This window comes from Calliphora vicina, chromosome 2, assembly GCF_958450345.1.
Source record: "Calliphora vicina chromosome 2, idCalVici1.1, whole genome shotgun sequence".
Lineage (NCBI taxonomy): Eukaryota > Metazoa > Arthropoda > Insecta > Diptera > Calliphoridae > Calliphora > Calliphora vicina.
This window is the reverse complement of record NC_088781.1, coordinates 3,592,775-3,614,152: the sequence shown is the minus strand read 5'-3', so window position 1 is coordinate 3,614,152 and position 21,378 is coordinate 3,592,775. Positions and strand designations below refer to the sequence as shown.

Here is a 21,378-nt window from a genome sequence, read left to right as displayed (position 1 = left end):
AGTAGTTTAGGCATGAATCCACCAACTTGTTTGTGATATCTGACCCAATATTTTGCCATTGTTCAACTAATGTCTTTTTCACTCGCTTATCTAGCTCTTCCCACAGATGCTCTATTGGGTTGAGATCCGGAGATTGTGGAGGGTGTGGTAGGACATACGAAATATTGTATGAAAGGCACATACGTCCAGTATAGGCCGAATGTTTGGGATTATTGTCACGTTGAAAAGTGAAAGAAAATGGTAAATTTAACTTTTCTGCACTTTTCCTGAGGTGTATCCGTATATTTCACTTTGTCCATTATTTCGTCAATGAACACCAGCTCTCCAACCCCTGAAGCGGACATACAACCCCACACAATTACCTCTCCAGCACCATGTTTTACTATTGAAGCAATATTTTGTTTTTCCAGCTCTTTATTGGTTTTTTTTCTATACCGTTTGACGGCCATCAGAGCGAAAAATATTAAATTTGTTTGCATCAGAGAATAGCACTTGGTGCGAAAAATCATGTGACTTACGTAAATTCCTAAACGGCATATTCTAAACGCTTCTTTTGGTTCACAGATGAAATAAATGATTTACGCCTAGCAATCTGGCTATTGCTGCGTGAATTTCTTTCCCAAACTCTTCCTTAATCTCTGCAGCAACCTGTGTTGAAGATATTTTTGGACATAACTTGACCTTTTTGATTATATGGCTGTATTTACGCTCACTTAAGAATCTAGGATGACCTGTATGTTTAGCATTTTCAAGTGTTGATGTTGCCTTAAAACGTTGAACGATACTCCAAATTGTAAAATGGCTTCTTTCCATAATCTCTACAATCTCAGCATAAGATTTTCCATGATTGTGCAAGTGAAGGATGATTTTGCGCTCAGATTCTGTTGTTTCCTTTTTTTGTTAGCCATTTTCAGCAAAATTGATAATTATTGTGCTAATTTTTTACAAATTGACATTAACAGTTTTAGAAACGAAAACTGTTAAATAAAAGAAGATAAAATCGCATTTTCAAAGAAATAAAAAGTGGATAGATCGACAAAATTTGAAGAATCTGGTTAAGTGTGCCAATAGTTTTGTTCTACGGAATTGTAGAATTTTTCGTCTTTTTATTATTTTTAAATAATATTTCAAAATTGTTGAAATGAAGTTGGTGGTATTTTGTAGGAAATTCATCAATCTATCTGATAAATATATATTTTTATTAAAAATGTCAACAATATGGCTTTTAAATCGACCTTAAAGTACAATAAGCATCCTGTGCCAATACTTAAGTTCGGCACTGTATTTTAAAAGAAAATTTAGACGTAACCGACACCTTGCTATTACAAAATTCATAAATAGAAAATAAATGTGTACTTACGTCTTTTTTCTTTTTCTCGTAAAATTTTAACTAGTTAGGAAATTTTAAGGAATGATGCTAATCTAAATTGTCGATTTTCATAAAAAACGAAAATCTAATATCATGTCGCTTAGGTCCGTTTTGCGAAAAGGGATCGATATGTATTCACATCCTACGTTGTATCATTGCAAATCAAAAATGTTTCAAACTATATTTTTGAAAAAAAAAACCAAAGCAACTAAAAAACTATACAACAATACATCGATACTACGATTCAACACAGGTTGTTAATTTTAATTTGATAAATTCACTGAAATTTATTGTTGGGGGATAAGCTAGTTCCTATGCGCATTTCACTGGTTGCTAAGGCCAGATCATCAGGAAACCTCTTCCCAAAAGGCTTTAGAAAAACTAAAGATATTATACAAATAAAACTATAGAGTGTTTGAGAATTACAGACACTAAAGCTTTATTTGTAAAAATATCAAAGCTTAAACAAAACACCAACAATAAACCGCGATTTATCTTTTCTTACATTTCCTTACTACAATTGGTTGGTTTCTTGCCGACAGAAACTGTAGTGTGAGTAAGTGAGTAAGCATTCTTAAATTTTAATGCATACATATTTCATATTTCGTAATTTTATTCTATTAATTCAATATCTATTTGCTAATTTTAAATTATGTATTTACCATAACATATAAAGGGTATTTCATTAAGCCCTTCCTATCTTTAAATTTGACAATACAAAATGTGTGTGAGATATCATCGAAATTTGTTATTCGTTCGAAAGTCTTATCGATGCCATTATGTATAGAATATAACTTCGTGCAAATCAAGAAAAATTAATGAAACGAAAAATATTTTTCCCGAAAATATATTTTTCCCCATTGTTGGTCTGACTTGCTATGGCATTGTAAAGATCTTTGAAATATCTATCGTTAGATATCCATATTGTCTATATTAATAACTTGTAATCCAGATATAGATCAAGAATAAGTAAAAAAATCAAGGATGTCTTGGTTTTTTCCTTATATCTCAGCCATTTGTGGTCCTATTTTAATTAGCAACCGAACCGGGTCTATATCGGATATATTGATGTCCCTATTGGAGGACACATTAGTTCATAATTTTGAGATTTAAAATTTTTGTTTGTATCAACTTGTCCAAATAGAGTACAAAGTTAACAGGTTCCAAATATCATCACAATCTTTAACGAACGGAAACTCATTGGCCATGCTTGGTTGAATCTTTTTTTAAAGTTCTTTTTTGTAATTTGTAAATGTTTCGTGGCTTTATTTGGTACAGTGTTAAAGAAATCGTACAAAAAATGTTTCCAACTAAGTTCAAATCTAGCCCTCTTCCCTGTTTATTTGCAAGCGAAAACAAAACAAAAAAAAATTATACTTAAATTGTTTAAATATTCTATTAGGTTACGCTTGGCAACGTCATGCCATCATGATAAAATCATTTTTCTTAAATAACAGTGTAGCATTATTAACAAACAAAAAACGCACGCGAACGCGTTAAATAGGAAAAACAAAAATATGAATGAAAAAATTAATGGCTGGATACATTTTACATACATTTGCCTTTTTCCTAAATAAACAGAAGAAGGTAAATCAGCTCTTTTTTTTTCTAAATGGTACATATTATATGAACTCTAATAATTTTGTATAAAAACACTTTAAAAGTTTTTCTTAAGCTCAAAATGACTTCTATACTAACTTTAGAAATTTTTAATACAAGAAGTAAAAAATTATAAAACTAGTAAACTGATTATTTAGGGAGTTTGTTTCTGGAACATATCTTAAGTTTTTTTTATTTTACAAAATAATATAGGACACTGTGGAACATAGAAGAGACAATTAGAAGGTGGCTTAAGGTATGGTCACACATGGCAAATATTTGCTCAAAAAAGCTTAACCACAAGTGTTTTGTAAGATCAAACAGCATCAAATAAAATACTACTAAATTGTTTGTTTTGAACCATCCTAAGTAAAATAAGTTTTTGAAATTAATAAAAGAATTCAAATATATTTTATTTAGTGGTTACGTCTTTTTCGTCAAATATTTGCTATCAGTGCAAATATGGTGATCGTTGCTAAAAAGTGCAATTTTTTAAATAGTTGTTACTCAATTCACAAAGTGAACAATATTAAAAATTTTGTCAAAAATTTACTTTGCACAAGATATTGCCACAAATATTTCCAAAACTATAGATTTTATGCAGATTTTATTCAAATTAATCAGAAAATTTAAATTTATTTTGTCTCCGTTTTTATAACCATCACCATGAGTATTGATAGGGGTATATGTATATTATAACTTATACAAATAACTTACATAGAGAATTCATACATCAATATTAAAAAATTGCTATTAAAAAAATTTAAAAAAAAATTAAAACAAATTTTTGGCATAAAATTTTTTTCGCTTATAAATTAAAAAAAATTTTATCTAAAAATATTTAAAATTTTTATTTTAAAGTATAATTTGGTGAAGGGTATATAAAATTCGTCACAGCCGAATATAGGACTCTTACTTGTATTAATTTGGCTGTGTCAGATCGGCCAACAAATGGAAGATATTTCAAAGTACAACGTTACTTAGAAATTTGGATCGACAATGGGCCAATTTCTGGAAAAAAGTACATATTATTCCGGCGTTTCGAATGAAATCTGAAAACATCTATCTGTATTAGTTGTGTATATTGCACTTTAATTTAAATCTGTATTCGCGCAAATTCCGAAGGTATTAAGTAATTAAAAAAATCGGGGTCTCAAAAACACGGTATAATTTTCTATTAAGATGAAGGGTATATAAGATTCGATACTGCCAAATATAGCAGTCTGACTTGTTTTCATTTACTCAGAGAAACATTATTCTTATCAGCAGTTTAAAAATATGCAAACTGCACAGAAGCAAGTATAAGTCAGCAGTAGCATTTTTATTTAAAATCCAATCGGTCAATACACTTCACAGTAAGACAACCACTATGCGATTATTTTCCAAAATTTTATTTTTGTTGTACTTCCATTTGGAAAATGTATCAAGTTCATTGCAAATAGATAAAACATTTTTGTTAAAACCCAAAAGGTAAGTACGTGAAAGATTTTCGGCAACAAAACTTAACAAGAAATTAGTTTTCTTTTAAAGCCTTCCAAGTGACTTAAATTTCATGCCTTCTTTGTCAAACGGACACTTGGGTTTTACGATCTTTGGTGATGCCATCTATATGAATGGTGTTTATAATGGCCAAAAGGGTAATAGTCGCCGGGCACGTTTACCAAACTGGCTAAATATCACAGCTGGTATTTTAAATACTCAAACTAAAACCTATTTTCAACCGGATAATATTGAATACACAATGAACTTGTATGAGGGTGTGTATGAATGGATGGAATATTATAAACTTTTTAACTTGGTTTTGAAGCAGAGAGTTTACGCTCATCGTTATTTTAATAGGGCCTTAATATGTGAGATAATAGTATTAAGAGAAACGGCACCAGGTAGGTGTAAGTTTTCCAATTTGTTTTGTATATAATAATATGAATACACTGTATATGAATTTTCAGAACCTATAACCATTGAACTACATCAATATCCTGGATCAAATACTCAAGCCTTTGATGTAGTAAACGAAAACTCCAATGTAGCTAACATAAAAATGGTCCGAGCTACAACTAAAGAGGTGGAAAATGAATATCTCCAACTAAACCGCACTAGCATTTACGTGGCATTTAGTGATACCTTTCCGGAAAATAAGAAAATCTTTAAACTGAACTCTGGTCAAAAGTCTTTATATTATAGATTTGTATTAACAGCTGATTTAGACAAATCAGTAGCTTTGAAGGAAATAGAAAATGGTGAATTATTGATTGAATGATTAAATGCGAGTGCTTTTTAAATAAATGTTTGTTTCAAAGTTCTTAGTTTAACCAAGCAAGATCTGCTTGAAAAACACACGTCTAGATGGCAGCAGTTTTGGAATGATTTTCAAATAAAAGTGGAAGGTAATCTAGAATTGGTAAGATGAACTATCTAGACTACATCAATTTTTTTCGGTTTAACCGAAATCGAAAACCTACAATTATTCTTCGGTTATCGACTTTTAATTTTTATAAGATTTTTAGCAGAAAATTTCAAAATTATTAACAAGAAAACAAACTAGTTATTATAAGTTAATGCACCAAATGCATTCAAGTTTGTAGTACATACGTTTTTATATACATATTTATATTATCAACATTTAGTCTAAAATCATCAATGCTGGCATATTTTACATGGGCAGCTGTTTGCCTTCTTTGGAGACTAATCAGAAAAATAACCTCTACTTTGGCTTAAGTCCCACTGGTTTAGGGCGTGGTCAATTGGATGCTGACTATGAGGGTCATAATTTTTGGGATACTGAAATATGGATGTTGCCAGCTGTAACACAACTACAACCTCTTTGGTCACAAGAACTTTTCAAATATCGTCTGGATCACTTGCAAGGTGCTCTATATAATGCCAATAAAACGGGATACACAGGAGCAAGGTTGCAGCAACAAAACATAACACAAAAGCTATAAACAATATTTTTATAAATACTATCACACATTGTTCATAGATTTCCTTGGGAAAGCGCTTATACTGGCACAGAAGCCACCAATCCATGTTGCCCTGAAGTGGCCACGCAGGAAATACACATTTCAGCTGATATTGCAGTTGCTTTGCAACAGTTTTACGCAACCACCTACAAACGTGACTGGCTGTGTAGCACAGCCTGGCCACTGGTTCGTGAGATAGCGACATTTCTGCAAAGTCGTGTGACTTGGCAGAAAGAAACAAAACAGTATCATATTCAAAGTAATTACATATTGGCTTTTGTTTTTAGTTTAATATAAAGATAATTATTTTGAAAACTATTTAAAGATGTCATGGGTCCTGATGAAGATCATGAGAACGTTGACGACAATGTCTATACAAATGTGGTGTTTAAAAAAGCTTTGGAATTTGCCAGGTAACTAAATAAATGTTTAATTGATTGATAAATACTGTACATACACATATATGTAGATTCACCCATTTAACATGCGACCCTAATGCAAATGTATCCTCTATGGATTGGTTAAATATAGCCAACAATATTTTTATTTTGTATGACAATGCTAGGGATTATCATCCCCAACATTTGGGCTATAAGCCAGGCGATCTAGTAAAACAAGCCGACACCATATTATTGGGTTATCCGTTACAATATCCCATGCAAAAGTTAGTAATAAATTTATTTTTGATTTAACACGTTTAACACTTTTTTGTTTTCTTTAGTTCAACACATTTCAATGACTTGTGTATGTACGAAAATGTAACTCGCCACTCGGGTCCAGCTATGACTTGGTCTATGTTTTCCATAAACTATTTGGATGTTGGTTTGACTACGAAAGCTGCAGCTTATTTTGAAATGGCTTACACAAATTATGTACGACCAGAATTTAAGGTAAATTGAAGAGTACAAAAATTGGATACCCTTAAATTTAAAAAAGGATTTTTTAAATTTAAGGGTATCCTTTTGTTAAAAGGAGATTTTATTTTAGTTTTGCACGAGAAATATGATTTAAAAAGTAAATAATCAACTATTTAAAACATAATACAAAAAATTCAAATCAAGAATTATTTTTTAGTGGGATACCAAAGTCCATTAAAACCGAAAAAAGTCCAGGTGCCTTATTCAGAAACACGATCAGAACACAATTTAAAATGTTTGTAAGAAAATTACTGTTTTCCAAAAAATTTTTGCGCTCGTGTTTCTAAATCGGGCCATAAAATAATTATACATACTTTAAAAAAAAATTATTGTAGGTTTGGAGTGAAACTAAAATTGGTTTTCAAGGGTCTGCTAACTTTCTTACCGGCATTGGAGGATTTTTGCAAACAATCATTCATGGTTATGGTGGCATAAGATTTCAATTAGAAAATAATTCAGCAAAAATGTTAATCAAACAAACTAATTCAATGCCCAATACCAAGCAATTAACCATCAAAGGTATAAGTAACAATAAATTTTTGAAATTTACTAATAATTTTAACTTCATTTCCAGGTATTAAATTCGCAAACTCCTCATTTGAGTTAAAAATAGTAAAATCTGGAGAGAATACCCTGAAATTATTAAAATTGGGTGATCAACCTTTAGAAATAATAATTGGAACGAATAACAAAGCCTCAAATTTATATGAAGGATTTTCAAGTAAGTTGCGAATACTTTTTGGGTTTAATAGAATGTATTTAAATGTTTTGTTTATTTTGGTTCTTTATTCTTTTTTAAACTTGTAGTTCAATTCCAAACTGAATTCATAATTATACAAACTATAACAAGAGTAGCCAAAAATAAATGAAAAAGTATGTATGTATGTATATAATATATAAATCTTACATAAATATTATAATTATAAAAAAAAAAATGTTTAAATTGCAAGTGACACATATAATAATATGAAACTGATATAATCTAGATAAGTTGCTAAGTTATGGTCACATTGCCCAAATAGACTTAACGTGACCATATTTTTATTATGGAGAGCAAGTTTTATGGTAAAAAGTAAGTTAAAAAATGACTATTGCAAATAAACTGTGTATGTATGGGGGTTTATTTTTGGTTAAATTCAAATTCCAGCAGATCATTACCGAAAATATTGTATAAACTAATGCAATTTCCAATAATTTTAGAACCAAGCAACTAAGCCTGACAATTAAACTCGTAATAATAATTTTTTTAAAGTTGTTTTTAAAAACTGGATACAAATATTCTATTTGAAGCAATAAGAATTTTGATATTGAATTTTTGGTATTTTTGAAAATAAAAATGACATTGTTATAAGCAAAATTTTGCATACAAATAGATTTTTTTTTTTTGAAATGTTATGATCCACTGAAACTGTTTGCTATGTATGTGTTTCTAAATCTATGTAATCAATATCGATATTTATAACTATTGTAATCTATGGGTAAATTTGGTTTATTATAGTGTCCAAACAGTGCATTCTATATTTGCTTTTACTTAAACTTTGATATTGTTGAACCAGCTACATTATTCGTCGTCTGTTTTCCTCCACTTAACACCACATACGGAGTTTTAGTTTCCTTTTGTTTCTGCTGCAACATGGTGAGTGTACCCAATGGTGTATCAGTTGAACTCATGGTTTTCATTAGACCTTCTTGTTCCATTTTCTTCAAACGTTTTTCAATTTTATTTTTGCCTGGACCTTTACCATGGAACTTATGTGATAAATAACGGAAGGCCTCTTTCAAATTTAAGATGCGTCCATTGTCATCAATATATTCCAATTTTACGTTTGGATTGAAATTGTTCTTGTCTTTGAAGTCCATAATGGGGCCATGCTGGAAACGATCTCGTCGGCCAAATTTATCGTCTTCACTAAATGGAAAAATTAAATATTAGACATTTAAAAAAATTATATACAAAAAATATTTATATTTATGTGTTGTTTTGTGTAGTAAAATTGTTGATGTTCTTAAAATATGCGTTTTTGACACGCCCTATCATTACCCTAATATTGTGATATTTCATAAATTAAATAATTATTCAAGAATTTTATTATAAGTCGAAATATTTAAACATTAACTTGATTTAAACTTGTAAACATCATGATTTAAAATATTGCTATTATATTTCATTCTATAATAACTTCCTAGTTTAGGTAAAAATTTGTAACTGTATTTTGAACCAGTTCTAGTAACCCAAATATGCTGAAATTTGCCATTCATGTTCGAAAATTCGAAAATGTTTAAAACTGTTAAAATAATCTTCTTCATTCATAAGCCTGATTATAATGCAATTCTATGCTAGAAAATTCGAATTTAAGCTCGAAAATTTTTTAAAGAATTTTTGAATATGTTTTTTTTAATGAACTTTTCGTAAGTTTCTCAGTTTTCTTAACACGCAAATTATGCATTGCTTTATTCTTCTTCATAAGGTGAAGTTATGTATGGAAATACCACAAATCTAATTATAAATCTATGAATCTATGAGATTGGCATATAAACACAGTATCTAGTATAACATATCATTATTTACTTACGCTGTATTCTTATCCTCTATCGAATAGTTTTTAGCTTGTAAATGTGCCATTTTAGAGTTGCTTGGTCGATTGAGATCCTCCTTTTCCAAATAGCCCTTTGATAAGGCTAAACGTAGTGCATTTGCTACACCAGCACCCACGTCTGGTTCTTCATCCAATATGGCCACTTCTTCCACTTCATCAACAATGTTGTCCAAGTCAGCTGGTTGATTAACTTCATCGGGATTTACGGAATTCCAAGTACCATGACTAGCTTCTATCATATCATCGGTGTTATCACCCAATCTCTCTTCGGCATTTTCGATCGTCTCAAAGTCCATCATATCATTGGAATCTTCGTCACGATTACCGGCCATACCATAAGTGGGAATATCACCCAATGTTCGGCAAAATTCAGCTGTGGCATTAAGAATGATATGAGCATCACGGTTAACATCGGAATCCATATCGTTGTCTTCTTCGATTTCTGGTTTGATTTCAGGTTGCATAGATTCGATATTGGGCAATGATTTCTTAATGATATTCTCCTTTTGTTTAAGTTTACGTGCTTTAGAGAGTACACGTTCGAGATCGTCATCTTGTTCTTCAATTTTTAAATTCATTTCTGAATCCATGGGATCATTTTCATCACTGATGCTGCGATGACGTCCTCTACGACTTCCAAAATGAGTTGTATCTTCCTCTAATGGTTGAAGGTCATCGGCTTTAAGTTTTTGTCTTAATTTTTTGATTTTCTTTTTAGGTTTTTTAAATCTGAAATAAAATAGATGTATAGTTTAACATTTAATTAGAACTTTTGTGACACTACTTACTTAGCCATTTCAGTTTCCGTCAATGTATCGGATGCCAAAGTGATTTCTGTATCGGCTAAAGTTTCTAAGCGTTTGCCGGCTAATTTCGTTTTAATTTCCAATAATTTACGTCGATGTTCTCGTACTTCATCTAAATTTTCCCCAATTACGAAATTTTTCGTTTTCAATTTATTTCCATCCAAATCCTCATCGTATTTCTCCAATATGTTTCTTTCAATTGGATTACCCAACTCATCATATTGTTCCTCGTATACATTGTATCCGTAAGCCAAAGGATTTTTCTTCTTATTTTCAACATTTTTTCGAAAACGGGCATCATCCAACATGTTGACATTGATCAAAGTGTCACCCTCTTTCTCATCCAAGACGTCTGCATCTTTAAGCGTTAAAATAATAGTTTTACCTTCAGAAAATTCATCCATATCATGGTCGACTTTAAGACCCCTTAGATGTTTTTCTGTGTAGGCTTTACGGCGTGCTTCATCTTTTTCCTTTTCTACCAAATCGTCTATGCCGAATTCTTGATCCATTTCTTCTAAAGCCTTGGCCTAATAATATACATATAAAAATAATATTCAATATAATATTTCTTGGCAAATACGAATTTTTAACATTACCCTTTCTTCAGCTGCCTTTTTCTCATCCACCACCTTTTTGTTACGCTGCACCCACTTGCTGGTATCATCTACTTCTTCGTCCGACTCACCTAAGGTCTTGATGCGAGCCAATCTTTCTTCCAGGAAACGCTTTTCTTTACGCTGCTTCAATTTTTCTCGCATTTTTTCCGCTTTAGCTTTCTCTTTAAGATTTTCCGCAGGTTTATGTAAAAATTCGCCCCATTCATCTTTATAGGAAGACAGATCTTTTTCACCTGGTTTCTTGGCTTCGGCAGCAGCCGCCGATGTTGATGGTTTAGATGGCCCAGATTCTACTTCTAACGGCTTTAAACCTAATTTAGCTCTTAATTTGTTAGTTTCCTCTATGGAGAGACAATCTCCGGCTCCATTTGATGGTATAGGTGAAAAATCTCTTTCTCTAGGTCTATCCCTTTCAGAAGAACGCTCACGATCCCTATTGTGTTTTTCGGCATCTCTAGGAGAATCAAATTCTCTTTCTTCTCTTTCAGAACGATGTCTTGGATGATATTCTCTTTCAGATCTCTCATATCCACGTTCCCTTTCACGGTTTCTCTCACGATCCTTACGCATTTCACGATCCATTTCATCATCACGGCTATCCCTTTCCCGGCGTCTTTCCATTTCTCGTTCTTTTTCATAACGCTCGCGTTCTCGTTCCTTTTCTCGTGCCCTTTCATAAGCTTTGTGTCGTTCACGATCTCTCTCGCGTTCTTTTTCCTTCTCGCGTTCGCGTTCCCTATCCCTTTCTTTCTCATAAGCACGTCGACGACGTTCCTCCTCGTAATCGACATTTTTCGTTAGCAAAGGTGGTGGCGGAGCACTACGTTCCGTTTCAGTATTGCTGTTGGATTTAGAATCAACCGGTACTTCTACACAGTCGGAACCTGAAATTTAAATATAGGGTCAATATTTTTGTCAGGCAGATATCATTTTATCGATATATCTTCTTAAGGCAAAACCATTATAGTTTCCATTCAAGTATGGAAAAATATAGCAAGATTCCAAACCTTTTGAAAAATCCTGTAAAAAACAAAAAGGGAAAAACGATGATTTATCATGATCCACTTAAATAGTGCGCAGCTGAGAAGAGATAAGAGTCTTCCAATTAAATTTTATTTAAATGTAATAATGGAAAAAAATAATCGCTTTAATTTAGACATCTTATCATATCTCTTGCAGGCGACTGCACACTTTCCCCTTTTTGGGAAACTTTAGAAGCCCTCAACCCCTTAAATAAGTTTGTATGTATACATGTTACACTTTTTCACTTACTGTCTGAATCAGACTCGGCCAAAGCTATCACTTCATTGGTTTGTTCCTCACGATCCCGCTCACGGTGCTTATGCTGCTTGTCGCGATGGCGTTCCTTGTGTTTCTTATGTTTGTGGTGACGATGGCGACTATTGGATTGTTCGCTTGTCAAATCAATTTGTTGTTCTTCATCGCCACTGCGAAGTTCTTTGGGAGATCTTGAGCGATGACGCTTATGTTTTTTTTCTTTTTTGTGTTTATGCTTGCCGGTGCTGGATGAACCCATGTTTTTATAATTTTAATAATTAATTTATTTTAATATATATTTTTATTTTTTCACTAAAATTAGTTTTCTCCTCACACTAAAATAAACGTTTTGCTTGATAATAATAAATCAGGGTTGTTAAACATTTAGTACGCTTGACACAAGGCGAATTCTTATAAGGTGGAGTCAGTCAAACATATGATTACTTATTTTTCGCATGTTTGGTTCTAGTCACTGTCAAAACATGTTTTAATATATCAATATTTACATAATCTAAGCTTATTATCAATATATTAATTTCTTACATAAATAATATAAACTTCCTCTATTCTGGATATCTGAATATTTTAAGATTTAATACAAATTTTATTTTTTAATTTCTCTTTTCTGTTTTTTAACATTTTTGACCAATTGTTGTTTTTGTAGAACTGCCACCACCTTTTTGAATTCGCCTTGGCTTGACACAAGTACTAAACATTTCAGTGCTGTCAAAAGATTAGGAAATAAAATGCTCAATTACAAATCAGTAATAATAATTCTTGAATTTAAAAAAAAAAAAATGGAAAATATCATTAACAATACTTTTCTTCTGAGACACGATCAAGGTGCATTTAATAAGGTGTCATCGGGAGCACAGCTGATTATATAAATAGCACGCGATAATGTCAAACTACACATTTTTTATATGTGTAGTTTGACATTATCGGTTGCTATTTTTATAATCAGCTGTGCTCCCGATGACACCTTGGGGGTTACTGTCTATTGCGATGCGAAAGCAATTTCGATGCAAATGTAAATGCGTTTAGAATACAATTTTGTACTATGTATCGTCTACAGACACGCTCATTTGCTGCAACAACGTCCAAAACTCAAACTTCGAGTTAATAGCACCATTGCATAAAAAATATATATCGTTTTAAAAACTAACCCCCATATTCAAACAAAATTCAAATTTAAACAATGTTTTAAAGCAAAATTTCCATAAAATATTTGATTTTAAAACGTGGTTTAAATTTAAAAATACATCTCCTGGAAAATAAAATTGTGTGAGTTATGATAACGTTGCAGCAAATGAGCGATATGTAAATTACCCTAACTTCATATTTACGTATGAGAACGAATCAGTTTTATTTCACTTATTTTTATATTTTTTATTAAATGAACAAATTATTTTATATTAATAGTAATAATATTTGTATTACAAATAAATGAAATAAAAATTAATTAAATTAAAATACAATAGAGTAAATTGTATATGCTCATCCATTTCTTTTGTCCTGGGAGTAAGGTAACAGGCATTGTAAAAATTCTCTATTGACATAGTTCAAGGCGTTTTTATCCAATAAAGGGAGAAAAACACAACATATTGAGTCATATTTAACACAAAAGCTTTGGCTGAGTATATTTAAATGAATAAAATAGCGAAGATATTCGACGGTTTATCTTTATTACATTTTCCATTAATTTATTTTCTACATAGTCTAAACATAGTGCCACTGAGTATTACTCCATTGTGCCTGACATTATATTGAATACATCCTTTAAAGCATTCAAACGGAAGAGTTCTTCCTTTAATTCAACATAATCTAAGTAAGAAAGATTTCCATTTTGTAGTTGAAAATTTTTAACGTGTAGCACTCGCATAAGTTCCTGTTGTTTACGCACGATTCCTTTTTTGTCTTCTTTTTTAATAACTTCGGCAGAATTCTTTAATTTTTTATTGATTTTAGACTTTTTACTCGATACCTGTAAAATATTGTAATTAATAATTGTTTTAATGAAACGATAAAATAAATAAATAATTACTTCTGAATCCATGATGACTTTTTGTAAACAAAAAATGTAAATAAAAACATGCGCTGCTTGAAAATAGCCAAGGCGTATTTAACAAGGTGACAGCAGTGGCGAATTGAAATAAATACAGGCGAATTCACTTATTTTTTATATATAGAGTTTGACATACGGACGTACGGGCGAATATTTTTTATATATGTAGTTTGACATTTGTGCGTGCTATTTCTATAATCAGCTGTGCTGCCGATGGCACCTTATTAAATGCACCTTGAAAATAGCGTTGTCCAACTGAGTATTTCTTGGCAATTTGACAACTAAAGTAATTGGCAATTCTATAATAAAACATTGCCAATCTTTTTTACTTTTTCATACAATCTGGTACTAGCAACAATTCTTGTTTTTTTTTTGTTTGTGGTACGAGATTTGGCGGATTTAAAAAACAATTTAGTTTAGATTTTTGTGCAATTAAAAGTTCCAAATGGATTGTAACGAAACTACGCGTATTATAAATTCGGAAACAAATGAACAATTGCTAAGAACTCATGATGAAGAATTAACCAAACTTCGTAAATTACGTTTGGTAATTAAGGAGCTCAAACAAATTGACTGCACCCAGCTAATGCTGCCTGACAAGGAACAAGTGAAAAAGGCCATTGTGGTAATAAAAATTGGTGAATATCTTTATTTAAATGACAAAAAGGATCAAGTGCTAAGTAAGTTAATCAACAACTATAAACGTGTACATAAACAAGTTTTACTTAAAATTTATTTGCTTTACAGATCTAGGTGTAGTTAGTTCCATAAATCTCAATTACACTGAAAGAAAAGCTGTGCGTCATCAATTAACTATAAATATGCTAAAGGAAATGCAAGGCATAAATACTTTTAGTACTAAATTACGCTCTGAGTTGCCAGAAGTATTTAGCGATAGCGACTCTTTGCATACCCAGATTTTATCATTGGAAAAGCAGAGGCGTGCCAATTTGGAAAATCTGATACTGTTGCGAAATCGTAAATGCAATTTTCTTAAAGTCGTCGCTGAGTTGAAAATGGGTCCTTATTTAGCCTGTGAATTGGAGGTTATGTTTGCTAAAGCTCGTCATAATCAAACCAAAGTTAATCTCCTGCGCGGATACTTTATAAATGAGTTGTTAACGCGCACCGAACACAATTTGAAAGCCATACGTGAGGTGGAAGGGTATATTAATGAGGCTATAGAGAAGGAACAAGAAGTTAGTAATTAATAAAACGTATATTGCTGGTTCATTTAGTAATAAATATTGTCTTTGTTTTTAATTTATATCTGAATGTTTATTAATCTTAAATTATTGTTTTTATTGAAAACTTGATATAGATCAGAGCACACTTAGAAAGGTGACTGCGATGAAACAGCTGATTATTTTTTTTATTCAGTTTGAATTGTCAATTCACTTGTGGTTGTTGTGGCGAAAAATACAACAAACCCAAAAACAACAATAGGCAACTTCGACAGTTCACCTACTTTTTAACAAAAACAAAGTACCTGGGGGGTTATTATGTAATTCGATTCGAGTCGGAACACTTTCGAAATACAATGTGTAAAGCATACAAATTCGAACGAATTTCTTTTCGAAAGGAGTTACATAATAACCCCCTGTTGTTTTTGTATTGTAGTGATGCAGTCACCTTTCTATGTGTGCCCTGATATACAGCCCAATTATGAATAAAAAATTCCGCGGGAGTTTGTTCCCCGGGAGTTAATTCCGTTAAGATTTAAAAATATAGATTTTTGTCACTCCCGAACATAAATTTTCGAAAATTAAAAATTGTGATGGTTCCAAATGCCATTCTTCAAACCGTTCCAAATTTCTCTTAATTCGCGTCCTTTTGCAGTAGAATCCAATGATTGTCGAAATCTGCTTTTAAACGACAAAAAATGTACATCTGACTTATGAAAACCAATGTACTTTTTGTGTCGTTTTCAAAATCGATTCCGACAATGATTGGATTCTATGACAACCCCGATAGAGTTGTTCCTTTATTTAATTTCTATGTACATTTCGTATGGTAAACACCATAGTACAAAAATATATTTTTATCATAGTAAAAACTACTTTATTTTAAATGAAAATAAAAAAAAAATTATAGGTACCTACTCCGAAAAGAGTATTGTATAGAAAAAAGTAAATAAAGTTGAAATCAAAAAATGTATTTTAAAGCGTTGAATACGTAACTTGATCTAATAATTCATCTTCCTCCATTTTAATTCTCATCACCATGTCTGTTACTTGATGCATAGCCTTTATTTGGTTACGGCTATTCATGCTACATATCGTAGAAACAATCATTTCGCCGAACGCATGAACAGCAGGATTTGCATTTCTAGCTTCATTAACAGCACAGGTTTTCTTCAAAGTTTCAACCGCTTCGCAAAAGCTTTTATCAACATCAGGATTTGGATTTTTGCATTTTTTACGCAAAAATGATGGATCTATCAATGGATCATCAAACATTTGTGTAAACTCTTCCTCACAGTGCATGGGTGAAGCTGTACGCGAATCAAATGTTGAAGCAGTTCGTAAAGGTTGTGGTGAAGTCGCCGGTGAAGGCGGCGGTGAATGTTTCTTTACTGGTGGCAATCTAATTCCTTGTGATCTCATTCCTCGGAGTCTGAAAAATATATATAGATATGTATATTAGTGTGGTCCAAAATTTCTGTGTACTTAAAATTGTGGAATATCGCAAAATTTCTCTCTTGTCGCAAATGTGCGATATGTAATTATAACTATAACTTATCTCAAAATATTAAAGTATTACTTTATGGAAAATATTGTTTTGATAATAAATAACAATTTAGCGATATCGTTACCTTTAAACTTTACGATTTACATATTTATTACATATTAGGGTAATATCTAGTGACTATATTCATACCGCATTATCTTAGACAATTTTGGGTTTCAGCTGAGCAAAAAAACTAGCTATTATTATCTAATTTATTTGTTTGCAACTTTATTTTTAAATATATAAGTACATTATAACAAATAGGTACCTATCTACAGAAGGTTTTCATGAAAACCTATGATAACGGATGTTGAATATAGTCCTTCGATATAGGTACTAAAAAATGTTCTACAACTTACGGTCTTGATGATATATGAGGCCTTAAAAATTCCATCATATTATAGTAGGGCCAGATATGTGAAGTATTTGGATCAGATTCTGATGATTTTTCTCTTTTTTTTATTTCTCGTGTGAAGCGATCCCTTAGACTTGTCCATCTTCTTATGGCGTCCTCTTCTAACATGAAAAATAAAATATGTATAAATAAGGCTGTTTAACGTTGCGGAAATACTTGTCTGATAAATTAACTCAAAATATCATTTCAGTAACCAATCTTGTTTTACTACTTGTACATGCTCTTACCTGTTGTTTCCATCTTATGGGCAATTTCCATCCATGCATCTTTTTTCCTATCTATGAACTTGTAAAGTGGATTGTATTTGTCGTAAATTTCACTTCTTTCCTGAACAAGTAAAATGAGTTGTTCGTCGTCGATCATTTTAATATTATTTGGGTTTGTTGATTTCAATTACTATACAAACAAATCTTAATTTTGTTTTTAAAATTTGAAATGTGTTACGAATAAATATAAATCTCTACGTCAATTTACGATGGATTATGTATAATTTTTCGATTTTCTATTTTCACAAGACCAAATTAACCCAGCGTTTAATGGTTATTTTTGTTTGTTGTTACGGCACGTCACCATACGTCTATGCATGTATGTATCTAAACAGATACATCTCCTACTACAAGGTTACGTTGCGTTTGTGTTATCATTCCACTTTTTAGGAATTGAAATGTGTGATGGCATTAGTGTTTAGTACCAAATGTAAAATGAAGACTTCAGTTATATGTATATGTATGTATATATAAACTTAGGTGAGCAAATTTTATTTTTTTGAATGCTTTATTTGTGTGATTATTTTGTGTAATTTTTTTTGTTTGGTTTTTTTCTGCACTCCGCTCTATGTGTATTTCTCTATGTCCGCAGCAAAGAGCCCTTTTGACAATCAAATGTACTAAAAATTACACATTATTCACGCATCTTCCAACACTATTACAAATTACATTATGTAGTTTTAGTGTTGCCAGAACGATAATTGTAAATTACACATTACTGATTCCCAAATTATACATCAGAAGATAAATTACACATGGTTTACCAATTTTTTTTTAACTACACAACTTTCAATTTCCAAAAATATGCGTGGACGTTTTACGCCATCGACAGTTTCGCACTAGATTAAAAAAACGGGTTGCATTGTATCTTTCATCTAGTACGATTCTACAATGGACTTGAAAACTGGTTGTTAACTAGGGGTGAGAGATCCTCTTGTTAACTATGTGGGGGTCAGATAGGAGATAGACAATTGACACACTCAAGGCAAATTTTTAATTAAAAGATTTTCTTAAAATAAAACATTAAACTGCGCATCATTTAATTTTCTCTTTAAAATAGAGTTTAAATAAAATATACCACATCGTTTCAGTATACAATAGCGTTTTGAAAACGCCAAATTTCTAACATTTTCCTTTGTCAAATCGGTTTGGCGGTTTCAAATCGAAAATACAAATTTTAAATTGTTCAATGTTTTTTATTCCTATTATCATTACAATTGGCCAATTCACAAGGTCTCTTATCAGTCATATTGTCGTAATATGATAAATATAAAAAAACTTAATTTCTTTAAGCAATGCTCTAAATGTTAACTAAAACAAATATAGTTATTTATATAAATTCTAATATCTAACTTAGTATACATATATATGTATGATGATATTTATATCAAAGTATATATAACTTTCATCATAAAATCAAAATTTTGAGAATAACTTTCTCCTTTCTACGACAATTGTATTTTTTCCATTTAAATACACCGATCCCAGCGCCAAATAGTACCATCATCACAAACACACACCAATATAGAACCGTCTTTCGAAAATGTTGTTTGCCTTATGGCTGTAGTACATTTGGGGTGCACCAATGTGCTGCATTTCGTTAAATTCGGATCGGAAGCATCTAGTTCCCAAACATAGGTTTTACCTTGTTGATTGCCTAAGGCCAAAATTTTATGCCACAAATTGAAGGCAAAACGAATAAACCATATTTCGCACTCCTTATAATCGAAATGGTGTATTATAGTAGTTGTAGTCTCTTGTGGTTTAAACTCATGTTGATCCAGTTTGCCAGGTTTCCAGCAAACTATAGAATTTTCGCAAGATTTTGAGAGTACGAAATCACCGAACCACTGAACACAATCGACATAGTTGCGGTGAACGTCGCGCGTAGAGAAATCGGGAAAATGTTCTTTGATTGTAGGAAAGGGTGTGGTATTCTTGCTGGTGTTCCAGTGGCAACTGTTTTCAATTGCTTCTTTGATGGCTGGTTTATTAAGAAACCATAATTTTAGTGAATGGTCCATGCCACTGGACATAACACGGTCTCCTTTCAAATCAAAATCTACAGAGAGTACTTCGTCGCGATGTCCTTCTACTCCACCAAATATTGCCACACATACATCTGTGTGCACGTTCCACAAGCGTAACGAATGGTCTTTACTGCCAGATAACAAAATTTGTGGCAGTCTAGGATGAAATTTTAATTCATTTATGGCATGACCATGGCCTATATAATGTTTAGTGCTCATATTTTTAGATGGATTAAAAAGGCGTATTACACCACGATAGCCGGCAGCAGCCAGAATAGGTTCGGACGTTTCTGGGTCATAGGACCAAGCAGAAGTGTAGAAATTTTCATCAGGCTTAGTGAAAAAAAATATATTTCTATCTCTGAAACTATGTTTATTATTTATATCGACATATACTTACATCTGGATCAGCATAACACTGCAAAAGTCTCATACCACCACCAGTTTCTTCTTCCGCAGCACCTGAACACTCGTAGATAGAAACCCGATCTTTCCCCACACAGGCAAAGACAGCCTGTTCATTGCTTAAGAAATGGTTGAATTGTGCACCAAACAAAGGCTGACCATGGTCCTCGCGTAGATGACAACTATTGAATTTTTAAAATTAAAAAAATATATGATTTCTATTTCATATTTTCTACTTACTTGTACTTAAATAATGGTTTAACTATTTTAGGAGTTTTAACTTTACGGTGTAATTTATCAAATCTGGAATTGGGACTTTTGCTACGTGATGTTGTTGTGGTGGTAGTTGTACTCAATACACTCATAATATCATCGTCTTTATCCTCGACAATGGAGTCATCATCGCTGTCTTTTGGAATATTATCTTCAACATTTATTTCTTCAACTGTCAGTGATGGTAATGACTTCCACTGTTCTCCACTTCCATTAGGTGAATTCTCATTTGCGTCTTTAAGTTCATCGTTTTTAAATGGGTTTACTTCATCCAGAGTCATTTCTGCCGTTCTAATTTTTCTGATGTACCTGTGCAAAAAAATTCAAAATGTAAACAAAATAAATTTGCAAACGACTGGAGTTGCCAATCTTTTTTATGCCGGAATGAAAACCGGATTTTTCTTATCAGGAAGTGATCTGTAAAGGAATTAATTCATTGAATAATAATGATATATGCTATAGTTTAATAAGAACCTATTAAGGTATTTATAGACGGCAATACTGAGTATTAACACTTTTCATATTGAAATCATTCTGTATTTCAAGAAATCGTTTCGAAAAAATATTTATTGTTTACACGATATTATAACAGATATTTTATTTCCTTGTTGATTGATATTTTTCTGCAAACTTTATTTTTACTTTCTTGACATTTTTGTTTGCCTTATTTGTATTTACCGTATACCCGATACATATGAAAATAAACAAACAAATTTAAACAAATTTTCAATACCGTCCGTAAATCAAAAAAATCATTAGTATTTTTTGAAAATCTTATACAAATTTTGTTTAGATGATGAAATTGTATTATGATACTAGAGTTTTCTATAAATACCTTTAGAAGAATTTCCACTCATACATATCATTAAATTAGTTTCAAGGAGATTCGACATGGTCAATGATTACTAAAAAATAATGTTCCAAGATTCTACTCTGGTTAAACATCTCTGAAGTAGACAATAAATGTCAAAAAAAAATTAACTTATATTTTATTTATGTAACAAGGTGACAGCTTGGGAGAATTCAAGAATATTAAGATGAATTA

The 21,378-nt window shown here is 31.6% G+C and overlaps 6 protein-coding genes across 6 annotated transcripts; 2 read left to right on the top strand and 4 right to left on the bottom strand.

Moving 5' to 3' along the window:
• Positions 1-4,318: 4,318 nt before the first annotated feature.
• On the top strand, positions 4,319-8,015 carry LOC135952285 (protein-glucosylgalactosylhydroxylysine glucosidase). Its single transcript, XM_065502154.1, has 12 exons — positions 4,319-4,438; positions 4,499-4,851; positions 4,918-5,208; positions 5,269-5,369; positions 5,596-5,879; positions 5,952-6,190; positions 6,257-6,344; positions 6,401-6,595; positions 6,653-6,821; positions 7,184-7,367; positions 7,423-7,569; positions 7,656-8,015. Exons 1-12 carry the CDS (start codon positions 4,338-4,340, stop codon positions 7,715-7,717), a joined length of 2,214 nt encoding a protein of 737 aa, XP_065358226.1. The 5' UTR covers positions 4,319-4,337; the 3' UTR covers positions 7,718-8,015.
• Positions 7,585-12,480, bottom strand: LOC135952284 (U4/U6.U5 tri-snRNP-associated protein 1). The gene is made up of 5 exons (XM_065502153.1): positions 12,144-12,480; positions 10,851-11,755; positions 10,234-10,781; positions 9,422-10,174; positions 7,585-8,757 (listed from the first exon to the last, which is right to left on the bottom strand). Exons 1-5 carry the CDS (start codon positions 12,406-12,408, stop codon positions 8,376-8,378), a joined length of 2,853 nt encoding a protein of 950 aa, XP_065358225.1. The 5' UTR covers positions 12,409-12,480; the 3' UTR covers positions 7,585-8,375.
• A 1,337-nt stretch (positions 12,481-13,817) lies between these two features.
• On the bottom strand, positions 13,818-14,255 carry LOC135951853 (uncharacterized). Its single transcript, XM_065501587.1, has 2 exons — positions 14,194-14,255; positions 13,818-14,133 (listed from the first exon to the last, which is right to left on the bottom strand). The coding sequence occupies exons 1-2, from the start codon at positions 14,203-14,205 to the stop codon at positions 13,891-13,893; spliced, it is 255 nt and encodes an 84-aa protein (XP_065357659.1). The 5' UTR covers positions 14,206-14,255; the 3' UTR covers positions 13,818-13,890.
• A 316-nt stretch (positions 14,256-14,571) lies between these two features.
• Positions 14,572-15,481, top strand: dgt2 (dim gamma-tubulin 2). Its single transcript, XM_065501813.1, has 2 exons — positions 14,572-14,894; positions 14,962-15,481. Exons 1-2 carry the CDS (start codon positions 14,660-14,662, stop codon positions 15,423-15,425), a joined length of 699 nt encoding a protein of 232 aa, XP_065357885.1. The 5' UTR covers positions 14,572-14,659; the 3' UTR covers positions 15,426-15,481.
• Positions 15,482-16,319: 838 nt separating this feature from the next.
• Positions 16,320-18,038, bottom strand: LOC135952035 (uncharacterized). Its single transcript, XM_065501812.1, has 3 exons — positions 17,587-18,038; positions 17,304-17,460; positions 16,320-16,830 (listed from the first exon to the last, which is right to left on the bottom strand). The coding sequence occupies exons 1-3, from the start codon at positions 17,720-17,722 to the stop codon at positions 16,374-16,376; spliced, it is 750 nt and encodes a 249-aa protein (XP_065357884.1). The 5' UTR covers positions 17,723-18,038; the 3' UTR covers positions 16,320-16,373.
• An 870-nt stretch (positions 18,039-18,908) lies between these two features.
• On the bottom strand, positions 18,909-20,687 carry escl. Its single transcript, XM_065499252.1, has 3 exons — positions 20,301-20,687; positions 20,056-20,242; positions 18,909-19,988 (listed from the first exon to the last, which is right to left on the bottom strand). Exons 1-3 carry the CDS (start codon positions 20,612-20,614, stop codon positions 19,095-19,097), a joined length of 1,395 nt encoding a protein of 464 aa, XP_065355324.1. The 5' UTR covers positions 20,615-20,687; the 3' UTR covers positions 18,909-19,094.
• Between the last annotated feature and the right edge of the window lie 691 nt (positions 20,688-21,378).